Source organism: Lactuca saligna, chromosome 1, assembly GCF_052625555.1.
Source record: "Lactuca saligna cultivar CGN05327 chromosome 1, ASM5262555v1, whole genome shotgun sequence".
NCBI classification, from domain to species: domain Eukaryota; kingdom Viridiplantae; phylum Streptophyta; class Magnoliopsida; order Asterales; family Asteraceae; genus Lactuca; species Lactuca saligna.
In genome coordinates, this window is record NC_136417.1 from 20,789,360 (window position 1) to 20,810,590 (window position 21,231).

Here is a 21,231-nt window from a genome sequence, read left to right on the forward strand (position 1 = left end):
AATCATAAAGGGAGCACATATTGTTGCATTGTCATCGATGGTATCAACAATTTTGCCAGAACATTATTGTTTATATATGATTTTCAACCGTTGTTGAAACTTCTGAATTGTATAATACCAATCGAGTCCCTACAATTGTTATGTTATGAGTTTATAATACTTAGATGTCGGCACAAGTTTTCATCTTAAACGCCAAAAGTACAAATTAAAAAGACAAATGCATTCAAACAAGATTATCGATGGCACCAATGACTTCATTAAGATTCTTCTAATGCCACGTATATAACACCTTTCATGGCAACAGTAACAGCCACAGAGATGGAGCCAGAACCCAGAAACGATCAGAAAAAGCCTCATGTGGTGTTTATACCATTTCCAACACAAAGCCACATCAAGTGTATGCTTAAACTAGCAAGGCTACTGCATCACAAGGGCCTTCACATAACCTTCGTCAACACCGTGTCAAACCAAAAGCGCCTTGTAAAGTACGGTGGGTTTCATGGTCTAACCGTGGCTCCTGGTTTTGAATTTAAAATGGTTCCAGATGGTCTCCCTTGTGATGACGACACTGAACCAAATCAAACCGCAGAGCAACTGTTTCTGTACCTTTCGCCCAATTTCTTGGGTTCCTTTCTTGATCTTGTAGCTGGACTTGAAACTCCACCGACTTGTATTATCTCAGATGGCTTCATGACATTCACAAACACTGTTTATGCTGCTGAGAAACTCAAAATCCCGATCATCCTTTACTGGACCCTTGCAGCTTGTGGGTTCATGGCGACTTACCAGACAAAAGTTCTAACGGATAAAGGAGTCCTCCCACTTAAAGGTTAGGTTTCCTACTTCTTAGCCTCTCATTCCATCCAACCAAACAAACCCCATGAAAATTGTATTTGACAACCAATAGTTAACTTGTTGTTCATGCAGATGAAAGTGATTTGAAAAACGGGTACACTGATACCGAAATAGATTGGATTCCAGGAATGGAAGGAACCCGTTTGAGGGATCTACAAGAACATGTGTTAGTCACAAACCCAGATGACCCCGCATACAATTATGTGCTGGAAGCAGCCAGGACAGCCGATAAAGTTTCACACATGATCATTCATACTTTTGATGAATTAGAAGCTAATCTAGTTAAAGAGCTTAAATCCATCTTTCCTAAGATCTACACAGTCGGGCCTCTACAATTCCTTCTGAATCAAATCACACAAAATGAAACCCCAAATTCGAGTTCTAATGGCTATAGTTTATGGAAGGAACAACCCGGGTGCATCGAGTGGCTCGAGTCAAAGGAACCGAACTCAGTCGTGTATGTCAACTTTGGGAGTCTAGCAGTAATGTCTCTACATGATTTACTTGAATTAGGTTGGGGACTTGTTAACAGCAACCATTATTTTCTTTGGATAATCCGGAGTGATTTGATAGATGGCGGTTCGGCGGTTTTGCCGCCGGAATTCATGGCGGCAGTTAAAACAAGAGGCTTTATAGCAAGCTGGTGTTCACAAGAAGAGGTGCTGAACCACCCTTCAGTTGGCGGGTTCTTGACCCACGGTGGGTGGGGTTCGGTGATCGAGAGCTTGTCGGCTGGTGTACCGATGTTATGTTGGCCGGTTTCTCATGACCAAGGAATCAATTGTAGACAAATGTGTCGGAATTGGGAGGTCGGAATGGAGATTGACCGGAATGTGAAGAGGGGTGAAGTTGAAAAGCTTGTAAGGTCATTAATGGAGGGACTTGAGGGGAAAAGGATGAAGAAGAAAGCTATGGAATGGAAGAAAATGGCGGAATTAGCTACAGATGTTGATGGATCATCTTTTTTGAATATTGAAAAACTTGCTAATGAAATCACCAACTTGTCGAGAAACTAGAGTCTAGATACCCATTTGTTTCCAACAAAACTTTTTAGAGCTATTTTAAATAATGAAAAGAGATTGAGAGCCAGGTTTTGTCCCACCTTTTGAGTGGGAAAAAAGCTTGTACTTTCGTCTCATTGACATCAATCTTTATCTGATTCACAGTGTTTTGTCAGTCCTCTCTTACTTCACAAATGGGAAGCAGCTAACCAACAACCAAAACATGAAAATATTTATATTTAATTTGATAATTTGGTTCAAAATAAAGTCTCAAAACTAAGACAACCATGTCCATTATCATACAGTTTGAAATTTCATGTTGAAGATCCTCCATAACGACGCACCAGTATAGCCCGATACAAGGTGCCAACGTGAAGGAAGAAGATGAGGGCGATAATGACATCATCCAATAGACCAACTATTCCAAATAATGCTGTCAAAATTAAGAAAACATTTTATCAATATTTTTAAGTCTGTAGGCATTTAGCAATCTATGTAAGTTGATCTGAGTTGAAAACCATACCTTCGGGGATAATGTCCACTGGGCTGAGTACATAAATGACAGTTGATAAAAGCTGTATATGAAAAAAAAATTGTAAATTGTCATGGTAGTAACCAGTAACTAGTGAGCTATCATATTCATATATATGAAATAAAATGAAAATTTATTATTATTATTATCAACTCACTGCCATAAATACGCGTGCTTTGATGACAAACGGGAGAGATCTTTGAGGATCCATCACTTCTCGGAACAATCTTTTGATCAGAAACGGGAGGTCTTGCAGTCTCTGCAAAAAAATGAAATAGAAAAATGACTTTGAATACGGATCTTGAAGAAATATGATTAGTTTCTTTCTTATCTTTTTGATGGAAATTATAATGATTAGTTACCTGGCTTAGTCCTGTTGAATGTGAACCAAAGATTCGGTTATAAGATTCAATCTTTCTTATAATCTCAGAAGCTTCGGGATTATCAGATTGCTGAGAGGATTCCTGGCTAGGAACCAACAAAGTAATGTGGCGACGACAAAGAGGGCATTTACATGGTTGTAATGCAGATCCATGATTCCAAACTTCTAAAATGCAACTTCCTAACAGATAGAGGGGGAAATGCATATTGGTTATTAATGTGACCAAAATTCATATGCACACCCTTAAACAGATGACAAGAAGTCCTCAAACATACAGCTATAATCTTCATACCAAAACCCTAATTCCCGAATGGGAATAGCGTGTTTTGGCCTATGCGCATACAGAAACTTCAAATGACGAAATAAACAACGGAAAACCCTCTAGATTCTCCATAACTGTTTCCAAATGAACTGAATGCGATCTTCATTACGTTAATTTAGGAAACGAACGGGAATAATTGATTAGGATATGACGACTTACCGCAATACCAATGAGAGCAATTGGCTTGATGCGGGATATGGAAGTTGCCATGGCAAATTGCACAACAGTCGTTGGCTGGTGGTCCGTCCATATTGGCACTAGAAAACTCGATTCTCACTCGCTGCACGTATTGAAATTTTGGGGTTTCTCTGTTGTTCTTGTTTTGTTTCTCTGTTGCTTAATACTTAAGAATATGCAACTGAATCCTCTTATGAAAGATATTGTAACCGACACGCTTAAGAATTTGTAGTGAAAAAAAAGGGTGTTACGAATTAGTTTCTATTATATGTTTATAATTTTTTAGACAAAGTTACCTACGTAATCCATGTGTTTATCAAAACTTAAACTTAGGTGGTAATTAACTTTTATTTTGTTTATCCTCGATTTTTTTTACATCATATGAGTTTGTTGAAGTCATTTATAAATTACTTTTGCGACTAGATAATATAGGAAACTACTTTAACAAATTGGATAATATATGATACTAAAAAAAAAAAGGTTCAATGTGCAAAAGATCAAGAGATTTTTTTCAGTATTCATTTAACGATTTATAAGGGTATTTTTCTTTTTAAGTTGTGTAGAAAAAAGTTGATATCCCTAGGTTTGTGGTTTCTAGGGTTGTGTATTGATCGATTTGGTTCAGTTTTGGACCCAAACCCAACTCAACCCATAAATGGTCGGTTTATGGTTTTCAACTCAATATGATCCTTTTTTTATCGGTTCAGTTCTCAGGTTCTGATGTCTGTTTGGACGGTTTTTCAGTTTCTTGGGTTCAACCTATACACTCATGGGTTCTAGATTTAAACCCATGGGTTTTGGGTTTAAACCCATTTTTCAGAAATAAAGTAAGAAGTTAAATACTTCATAAAACACCAAATTGAAGTTAAATACTTTAAAAAACATGAGTCTTACAACCAAATAGACTATTACAAGTTAAAACAAAAGCCTGAAACAGTTTATTACAACCAAAAACAATCATCGGTTTCTCGGGTTGGATGGGTCGTTTTTTTGGGACAGTTTGTTGGTTTTAAGTATGGGTCGGTTTTTCAAGTTGGATAGGTCAATTTCTAGGTAAAAACCGAAACTGGCCTTGATATTTCAGTTTTTCAAAAATTCAAACCCTAACCATCAATTGTCCTTCAGTTTCGGTTTCATCGGTTTAGTTGTTTTCTCGATTTCTTGGTTTGGGTTTACTCACCCCTAGGGGTTTCTCATTTGTATTTAAGTAATATTATTTTGTTTAAACATTAATTTGTTGTTTTTTGGCTTATTCATTGTAACATAAAAAGAAACAAGTGCGAAACGCCAATGGATTTTTATGGATTGGATGGATATCGAATCCATATTTTCTTGTTATATATATATATATATATATATATATATATATATATATATATATATATATATATATATATATATACATATATATATATATATATATATATATATATTGTAACACCCATAATCAGAAAGACCAAGAAAGGAAAGAAAACCCTAAGTTAAAGGGCCAACTCGTCGAGTCCAAGGAGGAACTCGGTGAGTCTGAGCGGGATCCGGGTCAAGGAGTAAGTGATCGACTCAGCGAGTCGGAGAATGGACTCGGCGAATCCGGTCTGAAGAGGGAAACCCTAAATCCGGGACTTTGGGCACTATTTAAGCATCTTATTCTCTCCATATCGGTTACATATAGCCTCTCTCATCCAAAAACCGAATCCCTAAGCCCCCGTTATTGCTCATTCAAGGAAGGAACCATTGGGGATTCAAGGGTTTGCTGTAGATCCAGAGTTTGAAGGACTTTCCAGAGCAATTCAAGGTAAGGAGTGATTACCTTCCCTCTTTTGCATGTAAATCAATATTGATTGTGAGATTTGGGACTCTTATGCCATGCTCTTGAACCATTTCGAGTTAGAGCCCAGATCTGAAGTTGCTACTTCAGATCTAAGAGAATTCTGGCCTAAAGAGTCATAAAGTATCAGCCTTTGTGACATCCCCAATTTCACGGCCAGAAAAGACCGATTTGTTTATGCTTTGTTTTATAAATCAAAGTAATCGTTTAAAGAAAACGGTTGCGGAATTTGTTCCCAAAACAAGATATGATAAAAACTTATCAAAACATTTCTCAAAGAGAATGTATTTTCATTAAATAATAAAACCTCGGGATGTCATGTTCCGATACAGACACATAAGCATAAACAGAACATACATTCATTTACTCTAGTGATTTACATCTCCTTTAATCTCTCAGTGCAAAGCAGCTTCGTATCGATACCTGTGATACAATTAAACTGAGTGGGTCAGGCTTGGGAGCCTGGTGAGCATATAGGGTTTTCATCCCACAATGTTATATCATATAAATATATATAGAACATCCAAAATTATATAATTTCACCATATAAAAAGCAACTCTTATCCCACCCCATCGATCCTCACAAAGACACGATCTAAACTCTCGTATCTAAAATTTTCCTCTTTATCTGATCCCTACTCACGGATCTAAACTAATCTCTCCACCTGATCCATACTCTCGGACCTAAAACTAACCTCTTGGTCTAATCCATACTCCCGGATCTAAACTAATCTCTTGGTCTGATCCATACTCCCGTATCTAAACTAATCTCTTGGTTTGATCCATACTCCCGGATCTAAAACTGTGCCCAATCCATACTCCCGGACTAGGGACAATTTACTATGTCTTAATCCATACTCCCGGATTAATGACAAGTTTACCTATTGGTCTGATCCATACTCTCGGATCTAAAACGGTGCCCAATCCATACTCCCGGACTAGGGACAATTTACTATACCTAAATCATGTTCTGATCCATACTCCCGGATCTAAACTGTGCCCAATCCATACTCCCGGACTAGGGATAATTTACTATGTCTTAATCCATACTCCCGGATTAATAACAAGTTTATCTCTTTTCTTATTCCATACTCTCGGATCTAAATCCAATCTCTTTATCTAATCCATACTCACGGATCTAAAACTAACCTCTTGATCTGATCCATACTCACAGATCTCATCTACCCATGTCCTACCCAACATATTCGTAGATACAAAATATACATACGGTTTAACTCATTAAAACCTATATAGTTCATCCATTTCATACTCATCTCAAATAATCAAACAATATATAAACACATAGCAGGTATTTCATAACAAATACTTAATATTTATGTGTTAGAAGAAAGTGACCACACACTCACCCAAAACATATACTTAGTACATTCAAACAATACTTGTATTATAATCGTGTTTATGAAAGGGACTATACACTCACTTGATCGGAAGATGATCGGACAGAACTACGACTTGTAGAAGCAGTATTCTTCGGTGAAACTGGGATCACTTGACACACCTAGTTTCTCGCGGGCAGAGCTTCGGCTCGGAAACTCTTTTCTTCTCGGGATCTTCGGGCTTCGGGACTTGCTTCGGGTCTCGGGGTTGATACCAGGGCTTCGGGGGGTTAAAATAGGGCTTAGAGGTTGTATCGGGAGTGGGAGAGAAGGGATGGAGCAACCATAGTCGGCTGGCCCTTCAAATCTATTTATAGGGCCTATTTGGCCCTTGCCACGTCGTGGGATCCTTTTGCCACGTCGTGGGCTTGATCGTCACTGCATGCGTCATCCCAAGTTGCATCTGGGGGCCTCCCGGAGGTGTCAGGACTCTTGCCACGTCGTGGCACTGCTTGCCACGTCGTGGTCCCTGACAGTTTTGGGGTTTCGCGCCCCGAACTTCATAAATTCATAACTTTCGCATACGAACTCCGTTTTCGACGTTCTTTATATCGCCGCGAAGGTGAGATTATGCTCTACAACTCTCGTTTAGACTCCATTGGCTATTTTTGACTTTATTTTTAATATATTATAAGTATATTACTTATATATTATTTTTAGTAGGCCGGGACAGGAAAACTCTGTTCGAAATTCTTAACTCCTTCATCTGAACTCCGATTCCGTCCGTCTTTCCGTCGTTGCACTACTATCGATGAGATCTTCAATTATCATTTAGATCACTAAGGATAGATATCTATCTACCTTAAGTTCACTATTTATGTCGCGATGGGTCGCGCTGGGTCGTGCCGGTTCTGTCGCGAAACTTCGACAGGTCATAACTTCTTCGTTATAACTCGGATTTTGGCGTTCTTTATATGCACAGAAACCTTGTGACATATACTAAAACTTGGTTAAGATTAATCCTTATAAATAATCTTCCATCAAAAAGTCATTTTTTGATGCTTATCGTCTCTAAATTGACTAGCCCGGATCTACGGGCGTTACAATTATCTCCCATCTTAGGATGATTACGTCCCGGAATCATCAACGAAATAGGGATTGCATAATGATTCCACACGTTATCTCTTCATCCTAGGTAATAACCATAACTTCTATGTTTCCTCGATAGAGTATTTAAATCTATGGCTTTCTTGACCGCAGACGATGCCAATCTTGCATCTGCTTATCGTACTATGATGTACTTTCAATCATAACTTCCAAGTTACAAACTAAGTCCTTATTGTGGACTCCTTCTTCGTCTCAGGATAAATACTTTCATTTATATATTGTAACAAACCGATGGGTCGTGTTCTAATGACCTCTCATCGTATGATGCAACTCTTAGACTCAAGTCTCTTAGAGTCAAATTCCACAATGGAATATACCTTCTTTCATATTCTAACGTGATATAATCACATTTTTACATGTAGCATCTCTAGCTACAAGCTTCCTTAACAACGAGCGCGATGCTATCGATCGCATTGATTTCAATCTTTTGACTTAGGTCAGATGTTACATCGAACTTGGTTCCATGAACCACGTAACAAACTCCTCGTAGTCGGACTCAACTTGATATGACCACTAGGGTCGGAATAACAACCATATTACTAGTCACTACCGAAACAAGGGTAATGACACACTTGAACAAAACAGAATCAGTTACTAGCTTCTTGGTAACCTTGTGACTTTCCCTGATCCAAGTGCGAGTCCTATGCTTCCGGTAGTATATGCATCTACTATCTTTCACACCTACTCATACTCGTCCCAAGTATTGTCCCGCAGTTGACCAAGTCACCATACAAGAAAATCACAAAACAATTTAACACATACGAATGTGTCCAAATAATCATAAACAATTTCCGTAGACGCTACTAGGACTTCTTCATTGCTCAATCTTCAATCATCAACTCTACTTCAACTCGATTGGTGATGCAAATACCAGACGATGAGACAACTTCAAGAATTTCATCAATCGTTCCATCATCCTGCCAATCGAAGGTGTACTTCAGACGTATCGTACTCCTCTAAACGTATTGTTATTTCATAAGACATACTCTAAAGGCAAGATACCACTCTTACGATATCTTCTGATAGGCGTCATCCACTATCATAAGCCTTCTTCATTTCCTCAATTTACTCAATTTATCTATGAGTCTTCACCATGACCTCTTGTACATCTAAGCATACATTTGGTGTACCAAGCGAGATTTTTTTTTTTAAGATAAGAAAGTTTTTAATTACGATAAACGTATAAATCTCCTTATCACCCTGAAACGTTACATGCTAGTTCTAATTTCATATTCATACGCTTAGAATCCTAAACACATAAGGTTTCCAGATCCGGTCGGCAACAGACCATAGATCCGAACAAATAATAACATCAATTTAGCTATCACACAAAACAATTAGCACATAAAAGCATTTTAGGAATCATTCCTAAAATAAACTAGTGCTTATGTCAATTTAGGTGTACTACCTAACATATTTTAGACACACTCCTCACAATCATTCCTTAGCATTCTAAGTTTAAGTCTAGAAATTTCCTACAAATTCCTAGTTCGCTTAAACTAATGCTCTGATACCAACTGTGACATCCCCAATTTCACGGCCAGAAAAGACCGATTTGTTTATGCTTTGTTTTATAAATCAAAGTAATCGTTTAAAGAAAAACGGTTGCGGAATTTGTTCCCAAAACAAGATATGATAAAAACTTATCAAAACATTTCTTAAAGAGAATGTATTTTCATTAAATAATAAAACCTCGGGATGTCATGTTCCGATACAGACACATAAGCATAAACAGAACATACATTCATTTACTCTAGTGATTTACATCTCCTTTAATCTCTCAGTGCAAAGCAGCTTCGTATCGATACCTGTGATACAATTAAACTGAGTGGGTCAGGCTTGGGAGCCTGGTGAGCATATAGGGTTTTCATCCCACAATGTTATATCATATAAATATATATAGAACATCCAAAATTATATAATTTCACCATATAAAAAGCAACTCTTATCCCACCCCATCGATCCTCACAAAGACACGATCTAAACTCTCGTATCTAAAATTTTCCTCTTTATCTGATCCCTACTCACGGATCTAAACTAATCTCTCCACCTGATCCATACTCTCGGACCTAAAACTAACCTCTTGGTCTAATCCATACTCCCGGATCTAAACTAATCTCTTGGTCTGATCCATACTCCCGTATCTAAACTAATCTCTTGGTTTGATCCATACTCCCGGATCTAAAACTGTGCCCAATCCATACTCCCGGACTAGGGACAATTTACTATGTCTTAATCCATACTCCCGGATTAATGACAAGTTTACCTATTGGTCTGATCCATACTCTCGGATCTAAAACGGTGCCCAATCCATACTCCCGGACTAGGGACAATTTACTATACCTAAATCATGTTCTGATCCATACTCCCGGATCTAAACTGTGCCCAATCCATACTCCCGGACTAGGGATAATTTACTATGTCTTAATCCATACTCCCGGATTAATAACAAGTTTATCTCTTTTCTTATTCCATACTCTCGGATCTAAATCCAATCTCTTTATCTAATCCATACTCACGGATCTAAAACTAACCTCTTGATCTGATCCATACTCACAGATCTCATCTACCCATGTCCTACCCAACATATTCGTAGATACAAAATATACATACGGTTTAACTCATTAAAACCTATATAGTTCATCCATTTCATACTCATCTCAAATAATCAAACAATATATAAACACATAGCAGGTATTTCATAACAAATACTTAATATTTATGTGTTAGAAGAAAGTGACCACACACTCACCCAAAACATATACTTAGTACATTCAAACAATACTTGTATTATAATCGTGTTTATGAAAGGGACTATACACTCACTTGATCGGAAGATGATCGGACAGAACTACGACTTGTAGAAGCAGTATTCTTCGGTGAAACTGGGATCACTTGACACACCTAGTTTCTCGCGGACAGAGCTTCGGCTCGGAAACTCTTTTTTTCTCGGGATCTTCGGGCTTCGGGACTTGCTTCGGGTCTCGGGGTTGATACCAGGGCTTCGGGGGGTTAAAATAGGGCTTAGAGGTTGTATCGGGAGTGGGAGAGAAGGGATGGAGCAACCATAGTCGGCTGGCCCTTCAAATCTATTTATAGGGCCTATTTGGCCCTTGCCACGTCGTGGGATCCTTTTGCCACGTCGTGGGCTTGATCGTCACTGCATGCGTCATCCCAAGTTGCATCTGGGGGCCTCCCGGAGGTGTCAGGACTCTTGCCACGTCGTGGCACTGCTTGCCACGTCGTGGTCCCTGACAGTTTTGGGGTTTCACGCCCCGAACTTCATAAATTCATAACTTTCGCATACGAACTCCGTTTTCGACGTTCTTTATATCGCCGCGAAGGTGAGATTATGCTCTACAACTCTCGTTTAGACTCCATTGGCTAGTTTTGACTTTATTTTTAATATATTATAAGTATATTACTTATATATTATTTTTAGTAGGCCGGGACAGGAAAACTCTGTTCGAAATTCTTAACTCCTTCATCTGAACTCCGATTCCGTCCGTCTTTCCGTCGTTGCACTACTATCGATGAGATCTTCAATTATCATTTAGATCACTAAGGATAGATATCTATCTACCTTAAGTTCACTATTTATGTCGCGATGGGTCGCGCTGGGTCGTGCCGGTTCTGTCGCGAAACTTCGACAGGTCATAACTTCTTCGTTATAACTCGGATTTTGGCGTTCTTTATATGCACAGAAACCTTGTGACATATACTAAAACTTGGTTAAGATTAATCCTTATAAATAATCTTCCATCAAAAAGTCATTTTTTGATGCTTATCGTCTCTAAATTGACTAGCCCGGATCTACGGGCGTTACAGCCTTGGGGGTGTAGGTGAAGCTTTTATTAATGTTTAGTGTTAAATGTACTTATGTATCAAGTATCAATATTTAATAAATATTATCTATGTTTGTATTAATGTTTAGTTTAAACATGTTTCTATGGATGCATTTAATTTTCATTTGAATGTTTAAGATTTAAGTAGTTAAGTGTATAAAATTTGGATATGTTTGCATCAACCATCAAAAATTTATTCATGTTTAATTGTCAACTTTATTTGTGGAATCTGACCCACGAACCCGTATAAATAAATGGGTAGATGGGTCATATATGAGTTTATGTTCCAAACCAGCCAACATGTAGCCCGCCAACCTGTGCCATGTATATTTAAATGGGTCGTGTTTGGGTCGACTTATTTTGACCCGTCAACCCGCGACACGCCAACCCGAACACGACATGATTGTCAGACCTAGTTTTTATATATCAAACATGAATTTTACATGACACAGATACAAACAGAGAAATAAGTTTTATCTTACTTTTTAAGATGTATCACTATTTTGTATTCGTGTCGTGTTTTGTTATACACGAATTTGTTTGTTCATGTCTTGAATTGTTAGGTCGTATGTTTGATATAAATGTTTTAGTATTTCATTTTTGAAAAGACAATTATACATGTTTACAAACATATTTTTTATGTTTTGATGATATTTTTACGATTATCCCAATAAAACATATTATTTTTGTTTGAAGTTATTGTATTCTTAATTCTTATTTACTTAATAATGTGACATAACCAAACGCCTCCTAAACAAAATGAAATTCGCGACACGGGTACGTGGGGTAACAGGTTTCCACATAATCATGGCCGAAGAATCCCTATCCCCCTTCCCGAATCACGAAATTTGTTGTTGCAGTCGTCAAAAATGAGTTGCAGAACCACTCTCAATGCCTTCACCACAAATTCAACTTCCACTTCCATTGCTGCCGTTTCTCGTTCCTCCGTTCTTTTGTCCAACATCACTCTCAATTCCTTCCCCACAGTAGGAAAAAGAAGAGTTAGAGGAGGAGGAGCAGCCTCAATTACAACCTCTCATCTGCTTTATTATTATTCCCTCCGGCGTCTAGATTCCAAAACCCAACTACTCAGACGCCCCAATAAGAAATTACGACGCAATATCGTAGCCTACGCGACCTTCTTGGAGCTTCCGCTTCTCCCTTTTCCTTCTGATCAGGTATCTCGTTTCTTATGCTACTTCGCTATGATTGTTCATATCGTAAACCCCACACTCAAGGTCTCAAATTCATTTCAAGTTTGAAGCTTATACTTAATTTGAAATGCGGACATTTTTCTTATGTATTTCAGGTGCTAGTTCCATCTGAGGCAAAGACGCTTCACCTATTTGAAGCAAGATACCTGAAGTTGTTGGATGAGGTATTGAATTCGCTTCTTTAATAGTTCTATCCTGCAAAAGCGTTATCCCTCTTTAGTTCTTTACTTCAAATTGTTGATGTGATATGCTTTTACTCTTTGATTTCAGTGTTTGTTCAAAAAGAAGAAACTTTTTGTGCATTTCGTGTTGGATCCCATTGTGGTGAGTTCCTCATCCAAAGAAGCATCCTTCGCTGCTAGATACGGTTGTTTGGTTTCTATAGAGAAGGTAAGCTTCCATTAATCATCACATTTCCTTTAATTCCTTTTCATTTTTTACTATTTTTATTTTTTTTCAGTCAAACTCATTGTCCTCTCAGTGTTATGACTTGTGACAGGTTGAACAACTAGATGTCGGGGCCTTGGTCTCCATTAGAGGAATTGGTCGTGTCACACTTGTGAAATTTGCAAAGGTATGTTGAAATAATGTGTCGATTCTTCATAAGAATATTTTTAGTTGTTTAAAAATTACTTCACTCAAAGGGGTAACTTTTAGTGATTCTGCAGGCGGATCCTTATTTAGAAGGCATTGTATTACCATTACAAGACAATGTTCCACAGAATGAAAGTCAAATAAGTTCTAAAGTTCTAGAACTGAAAGAAGCTCTTCACAGTTTGAATAGTTTGGAAATAAAGTTAAAGGTTCTGTATTAAGTCACAAGTCAAAAACAAGTGTCATACATTGAAATTATTTACAAAATGGTTAACTTTTCTGCTTATGCTAATGATTAGGCTGCAAAAGATGAACCATTGCAAACACAAACAGCAAACTCCTTAGAATGGGCTCTTAAAGAACCTTCTATAGATTGTGAAGAAGCTTTCATTCCATCTTTTGCTGAACGTGTGTCCTTTGCTGCACTTCAAAATGTTTCAGGTATAAAGTCAATTCATGATTTGGATTAATTGAAAGATGCTATAACTGGGTGTATCTTTCAAAGCACAGTGACTGAATATGAAAGTTGTTATGAATTATGACAGGATCTACACAATCAGAAATGTTGAAGTTGCAAGAAGAAAAGCTGAAAGCAATGGATGTTAAAGAAACACTACAAAGACTTGAAAATTGTACGGGTTTTATCAAGAACAGAGTCTCCATGACTGCAGCCAAGCTTGCTATACAGTCCTTGAACATGCAATGAGCATAAAACTAGAGGGACCAAACTTGTGCATTTTCTAATTTGTTATACAGAATCTGTAAATTGCTCATCATGATGCTACTAATAAAATTGCTTGTTTACATTTTCATCTTGACGTTGTAGAAATAGTAGAGTTATGCGTCTCATTAAATATGCAATAAAAATTTGAGAAAACCATTTAAAACCCATCACATTTTTTCATTTTGTTTTTGCAAACAAGTCGCTAAACTCTTTCTTGAAACCAAAAGGACTAAAACTTATTTGAAAAGTTACAAACACGTCTAGTGTTTGTTTGCACACGTGGTATAAAATTATTTACAAATAATGATTATTTGCGATTTTCCACTATGATTATTTGTTATTTTGTTATATAAAAATAAGATATGTTCATGAGACCTGAGGCCTAGAATTTTCTGAACAGATATTTGTTTTGTATTATTCCGATTTTCTCTCCAAACATCTTCCATCATCTTCCACATTACAGAATCCACATTAAGACCAGAGCAAGAAATGGGGTTAACCTCCGCCATTATCATGGCTTCATCAGCAACAACCTACAGGTATCTTCTCAGTGCTCCGAATCCAAGCTTCTCGCCGCGTCTTTCTTTCTCTGTAAGTCTCCAATTTCTCATTCTTAATCTTCTTATTTGCTCCTGTAAAAGTGGACGGTGGTTTTGGATTGGGAAGAGCATAATTATAAAAATCGCAGATATTTCAATGTTAATTTGAAAGTTGACCGTAAAGCTTCAGTTATTGTCCAGAAAATCTGCAATCCAAGCTTAAATCGTTGCCGGAGATCCTTGTCTAGGAAAAAATCATATCGCCGGGTGTGTTGCAGTCAGGTGCAGATCGAAGAAGGCACCGATGAGGAGGCATGTGAGCTGGTGAATGGAGCTGAGGTTTCCATAGGTGAAGGATCCGATACTGTTCCTGCTTATCTTCTCTCCGCTGTGAAGAACAACAATGGAACTGGTATTTTGCTATTGTCTGACGTCTTTGGGTTTGAAGATTCATGTACCAGAGATTTCGCCTATAGAATCGCCTGCAATGGTTACAAGTATGTTTACTAATTCTACCTTGGAATTAATATTCCAAATCCATTGTTGTACTTGTAAGGAAAGCTTTGATGCTTATAAGTTATAACGCAGCGTTCTATTACCCGACCTATTCAACGGAGATCCATGGGGAAAAGAACGCCCAAAATCCTTATATGAAGAATGGCGAGCAACTCATAACCAAATCGCTACAAAAAACATCACAACTTCGATCAAATGGATGGTAGAAGAATTCGTAGCTGCAGGAATCTCAAAGAAGCTTGGGATCGTTGGGTTTTGTTTTGGTGGCGGAAAGGTAATTGAGGTTCTGGCTGAAGATGACGAGGGTTGTTTTGGCCTTGGAGTCTCGTTCTATGGCACAAGAATCGACCCTTCTGTTGCTGCTAAAGTGAAGGTGCCGGTTTTGTATATAACAGGGGATGAGGATCCACTGTGTCCGGTGAAGGTGGTGGAAGAGATCGAGAGGGAGAACGTGGGGGGATCAAAGGTCGTGGTTTTCAAAGGGAGAGGCCATGGATTTGTTCATCGACCAGCGTCTGTTGAAGATGATACAGATGCAGAAGAAGCTTTTACTATGATGAGAAATTGGTTGCATAATGGGTTGGTTGTAGAGAAAAAATAAGTGTTGAATTGATTACATATATCTTTGTACGTATATAGGTTTTTCTTCCCAATCTCTTTCTTCGTTTTTGACAATTTCTTGAATGAATGGAAGTGTTGTGGTTGATAGAGTTGTTGTCAATTGATATTTGCATATAATCTACGGATTTTAGATATTTGTCCCATATACATGTAGTGGATGTATCCCTTTGACAGATACATTTAAAAAATTGAACCATTAGCATTTAGTGTTTAGCCACCCCGGGCTCAGTATGCCTAAATTGTCTTTTTTACTCTTTTAAGCATTGTTATTGTCTTTTTTACTCTTTTGAGCATTGTTGTTTGGTGCTTTGACCTCCAATGGTTGCAACAAATTAACAAATGTCTTAATTGGATAACATGAGTCTTAATATCATACTTTGATATAAAATCCCCATCATCTTAATGTGTCTTAAAACCTAAGAACTTACTACAAATTGAGTTCAAAAATGCACTCAAAAGACAATAGCCTCCATTTTATGACTCAAGCTTTTAATGACATGATGAATGCTTCCAATTCACTTTCTTACAACCAAATGATCATAAGCACCCAATGTTACTCAAATACTTAACCTCATTCCACACCAATCATTCTTTATGATTCTATTCCCTGGTTATATGATTCCTTTCTCAACTATGATGAAATTCGAATTCCTCTTCCATAGCTAGGGTTTTATGACTCAATCAAATCCATCAACCCAAAAAACCAATAGAGTGGAAATTGGAGCTTAGATTCATGGATTAATATTTAGATTGAGCTAGGAATTCGATTTCGATCACTAATTTCACATGAACTTCAGATTTGGATAGAGCTTTAAACCCTAGTTCGATGCATCATGAGATGTCCTTACCAATCCCAAGAACTACCAATTTATCGGTTATTCCTTTATTCTTATCATGTTTTTCATTTGCACTTATAATCCAAACTTTTGTTTAGGTCTCGAGGTACTGCACTGTGGGACCAACATTAAGGGTGTTGCCTCTCGGCACCGGCCATTCGACTCATACTTGGAACAAAAATCACCTATACACAATGCAATTTGTAGCACCTGACTTTTATTATATTGGGCCTCCCTTGCATCAAATGGGTTTGAAATTTCTCATTTAACGCTCCTTTGCATCAATAAATAAACAATCCCCACCATTAAATTATTTGTTAAAAACTCTTTATGCTTTCTTTACTCTTTGAAATAAACAACCGTTCTCATTTTGCTCTCTCTGTTATGAGTGTCGTCACGCCGGGGAATATTGAAATGGTCATTTTAAGTATAAACAAAATTAAAATAAAATATTTGACTATGTTTTTTTTTTCTGAAAACATGAATTATAAAACATAAATCAATGTAGAACATATTCGGCAAACAAGTTTACTTTTGACATTCATGCACAAGGCCATCAAGACAATAAGCAACAAGAATTCTTTGCATGAATTAGGGAAAAGGAACATTGGTTATTTCTCCTTATTTTTAATAATTGAGATTGCTGATATAAACTTTTACTTATCATATAAACTATACTATCAATGAGTGAATTTTGTCAAAAGCTAAGCAAAAAGGAAGACCAAAACATTAAGAAGAAGGTAAAATGGAGCGCCCAAAACCAAAAGAAAATAGTTTTGATTGTACATCAAATGTATGTATGTATGTAAAATCAGTAAATGTAATGTAAAAAGTGGACATTGCCAGTTTGCCAAAATTATTACTCTTCTTCTAATTCATTCATACAAGATAAAATTCAAAATCCATTTCACTTGATCATTGGAAAACATCAACAATCTTCACAATTACACCTTCAACCCCTCATCATCTGGTTATTTTTTTTTTTCAGTCCTGAAAATTTGTGTTAAGAAATTCAAAAAGATTTCATGCAAATGCTGATTGCTGTATCCATCCATGCAATACTTTCAGTTTCAGATGATTAGAAATTAAAGAAATAAAGTGACAAAACAAAGCTACCTTAGCAACAGTGGGAGAAGTGGAAGTTGAGGCATCAAATTTGTGAGAGCAATCAGAGTATGCAGATCCAATTCCCACTCCAGCACCAAGAGCAATTGATGCCCACCTTGTAACAGGGGAACCTACCAATATAATTTAACAAAACATTTCATCGATTAAATGATATTTCATCTTCTCAATAGCTAGTTAATAATAAATATGTCAAAAAGAACTTAGTTAAACATATAGGGAAACTCTCATGAAAGACTTTCTCCTTTCTATAGCATTTTGTAAACATTGTAACAGGACTTCTCATTAAGCATGAATATTATAACTTCAACTTCCATAAGAAATGCCCATTTTAGATAATAATTTCAAAGAAAACATCTCAGTAATCTTGATACGCCAATGTTAAATATATAACCTAAACGATAAATTGGAATCTAGCATTATCAACTCAGAAGGTTGGATTTGCTGATTTAGCTTAAATTTTATTCAACTGGTTAAGGAGATATCAAACGGAGACGCATGTATGGCAAGTTCGATTTTGAATCTCCTCCTCAAACAATAACTACCTATAATATCCGTAACAAACAGAAAGGTGATTACAGTGCCCTAGCGACATATAGTTTATTATATTCTATCAAAGCATATCGATCGTCATTTGCAATCAGCGATAACGAAAATTATGAATCAAGGGATTGACAATGAAATAGGAACTCACGGAACAACAGAAGACCGGCGAAAGCACCGATACCGGCGGAGTATACGAAACGACGAACACCCAAATCTAGACAGGCATCCCACTTCGCATTCAGATCGTATTGAGACGGAATCTCTTTATTTTCAGCCATTATATAAATTTTAGAGCGTTTTCCCCTTCTTTGATCTTCAATTTTCTACAAATCGAAGGAAATGTAACCTGATTTGCTTGAGGTCTCCACGACCGCCGAGGGTTTTTCGCGAGGAAGATATGAGCCGATGACAATATACCGGTTTTCACATATTCTTCAAACGATGGCATAATTGTAAATTACATGGCCAATCAAATTGCCCGGTCCATTGGGCTGTGAAAAGCCTTACTCGGCTTTTACAACAATCCAACTAATTTCGGACCCAAATCCCTTAAACTATTTGGGATTTTGGTAGGGGTAACAATTTATAACACGACACGATAAAAATATACGATACGAAACGAAATTGTGACGAAACTGAAATTTGAATTCGTGTTCGTGTTAACTGTAAAAAACACGATGTCGTGTTCGTGTTCAAAAGTCAACACGAAATTGGCATGATTTAGTAGTTCTTTATCGTGTTTTTCGTGTTATATTTAATAAAATATTCATTAAATAAACTAGTTTTTAGTATATGATATATTTTTCGTTTCGTGTCGTGTTTGCCGTTTTTTATTTTGTTCGTTTACGTGTTAGTTTTAAAAAACACGACATTGTGTCATGTCGTGTTCGTAGTACATAAAACATTATCGTGTCGTGTCGTATTAGACAGAAACACGAAACGATAGTACGATTTGCCAACCCTATATTTTGGGGTTCTTACTTCTTAGTAAGTGGGCTTCTAAAATAATCAATGTCTCGTGAATATCTTGATGGTTCACCACTTCATCTCTTAGAGGTGTACATTACGATCCTATGATAGGTTTATTAAACCGTAGGGTGTAATGTTATTTGTACCATTCTTTTTTCTATGTCAGATAGATGTTGCCTCAATATCATATCATTCTTGTCAAATAGATGCCACCTCAATATCATATCATTCATATCATAAAAGTGTGGGTTTTTTTGCCAGAGAGTAGGTGTGTCAAATAGATGAAATCGAATTTATTTTTTAATGCAATTTTATTTCAAAGAAGAAATCGATTATAACTTAAATCGATTTAATAAAAATAAAATTTAAAAAAAAAAAAAAAAAAAACTAATATATATGTGCACCTCGATTTCATCTAGACACCTAGCGAGTAATTTGTAGTTTTTAAAGCTATTTACAAATAGTTTATTTTTATGCTAATAATATTGAACTTATGCTATCATTTATATTTCATTCATGTAAACGATTAGTGGCGAGTAAAACTACCAAAATATCATAATTTGAATAGATCGATATTGAATTAGCATTGTTTATATGAATATCACACGGTACTCGGTATTCTAAAATCATGAAATTTAGGATTTGATATTATCGGTACCGATGGTAATATCGAAAGTCGGTATCATACCCAGTACCATTACTGCTACCACTATCACTACTGGTAACATTAACTCGATTCAATGGCAAATATACATATTGGAAAATAATGAAATTTAGGATTCGATATCATCGATACCGATGCTAGTATCGAAAGCCCGTATCATACCACTACCACTAACATTAATATATAAGATTTAGTTGTTAAACATGTAAAATTTTATAAGTAACCTACCTTAAATTGTTTGACAAAAAAGTTAATATAATTCATAACTTTTAAAGCTCATATTTTATATCTTAATAGCCCAAATACTTAAATATACATTAAACATGTAAAATTTTATAAGTAACCTACCTTAAATTGTTTGACAAAGAAGTTAATATAATTCATAACTTTTAAAGCTCATATTTTATATTTTAGGGGGTGTTTGGTTTAGCTTTTCAAACCCCAAAAGTTCTTTTTGGAAAAGTTACAAAAAGTCAGGATTTCCTGACTTTTCCAAAAAGTTCATTTTCCTTATGTAAAAACTTCAAAAAGTAGCTTCTAAAAATAATTTGCCAAACATCTTTTGCTTTTTTTTTCTTTTCCAAAAAGGACTTTTGGCTTTAAAAAGCTAAGCCAAACACCCTCTTAATAGCCCAAATACTTAAATATACATTAAGAAAATAACCTAATATAATTTTCGAGTTATAATTTATGTCATATATTAAAAAAATAGTTTTATCTAGTGTTAGTAATGATTCAATTATCAAAAATATTTAAAGATATTAGAACTCGTTGGATACAGTTGCTAGATATTTTTAATTGTTTTTTCCTTATATGGCCTAACCCGTTACTTGTACTTTTTTTACTATTATATATATATATATATATATATATATATATATATATATATATATATATATATATATATATATATATATATATATATATATATATATATATATAGGTTTATTTAAATAATGAACCACACATGTTTGTGTTCTAGACTCGCCAGGGACTCGATTCAATTCTCATATTGATATCAGATATGAGTGCGATACCATACTCATCCTTAAAAACAATTACATCAATACTAACACCAAAAAGGTATCAACAACTTACTACATATCCAAAGTGAGGCATTAATTAAGTTGTAATCATGTATTCATATTTTAATATCCCACCTACTATGAATCCGATAAGTATTCCCTTTCATGTTTGTAATATAGATGAGCATGGTTTGAGACTATGGATTATGTGAAAGAAAGAAAAATCTGAATACATAACCATATAATTAAGAAAAACTTTGGATTGAATCACTTTCTAACGAGGAAACGACATAGCTAATATCTAGTAAGGTTCTTTTTTCACAACACCCGATCCTCAAGGTTGGATATAAAAAACGTAGTGTCATGAATGAAGTATGTGTATGTATCGGCATCAAGGGTATTGTATAACTAA

At 36.2% G+C, this 21,231-nt stretch overlaps 5 protein-coding genes across 5 annotated transcripts; 3 read left to right on the forward strand and 2 right to left on the reverse strand.

Annotated features, from left to right (window-relative positions):
- Positions 1–288: 288 nt before the first annotated feature.
- On the forward strand, positions 289–2,018 carry LOC145027327 (UDP-glycosyltransferase 85C1-like). The gene is made up of 2 exons (XM_078976902.1): positions 289–829; positions 928–2,018. Exons 1-2 carry the CDS (start codon positions 295–297, stop codon positions 1,869–1,871), a joined length of 1,479 nt encoding a protein of 492 aa, XP_078833028.1. The 5' UTR covers positions 289–294; the 3' UTR covers positions 1,872–2,018.
- A 62-nt stretch (positions 2,019–2,080) lies between these two features.
- On the reverse strand, positions 2,081–3,474 carry LOC145027344 (uncharacterized). The gene is made up of 5 exons (XM_078976903.1): positions 3,252–3,474; positions 2,751–2,950; positions 2,546–2,647; positions 2,380–2,431; positions 2,081–2,289 (listed from the first exon to the last, which is right to left on the reverse strand). Exons 1-5 carry the CDS (start codon positions 3,340–3,342, stop codon positions 2,171–2,173), a joined length of 564 nt encoding a protein of 187 aa, XP_078833029.1. The 5' UTR covers positions 3,343–3,474; the 3' UTR covers positions 2,081–2,170.
- An 8,742-nt stretch (positions 3,475–12,216) lies between these two features.
- On the forward strand, positions 12,217–14,066 carry LOC145027360 (ATP-dependent protease La (LON) domain protein). The gene is made up of 7 exons (XM_078976904.1): positions 12,217–12,624; positions 12,756–12,824; positions 12,931–13,050; positions 13,160–13,234; positions 13,329–13,463; positions 13,554–13,695; positions 13,800–14,066. The coding sequence occupies exons 1-7, from the start codon at positions 12,316–12,318 to the stop codon at positions 13,958–13,960; spliced, it is 1,011 nt and encodes a 336-aa protein (XP_078833030.1). The 5' UTR covers positions 12,217–12,315; the 3' UTR covers positions 13,961–14,066.
- A 281-nt stretch (positions 14,067–14,347) lies between these two features.
- LOC145027376 (alpha/beta-Hydrolases superfamily protein) lies at positions 14,348–15,754 on the forward strand. Its single transcript, XM_078976905.1, has 3 exons — positions 14,348–14,569; positions 14,719–15,014; positions 15,106–15,754. Exons 1-3 carry the CDS (start codon positions 14,468–14,470, stop codon positions 15,632–15,634), a joined length of 927 nt encoding a protein of 308 aa, XP_078833031.1. The 5' UTR covers positions 14,348–14,467; the 3' UTR covers positions 15,635–15,754.
- A 1,482-nt stretch (positions 15,755–17,236) lies between these two features.
- LOC145027392 (MICOS complex subunit MIC10-like) lies at positions 17,237–18,580 on the reverse strand. Its single transcript, XM_078976907.1, has 3 exons — positions 18,310–18,580; positions 17,607–17,728; positions 17,237–17,480 (listed from the first exon to the last, which is right to left on the reverse strand). Exons 1-3 carry the CDS (start codon positions 18,437–18,439, stop codon positions 17,475–17,477), a joined length of 258 nt encoding a protein of 85 aa, XP_078833033.1. The 5' UTR covers positions 18,440–18,580; the 3' UTR covers positions 17,237–17,474.
- Positions 18,581–21,231: the final 2,651 nt, after the last annotated feature.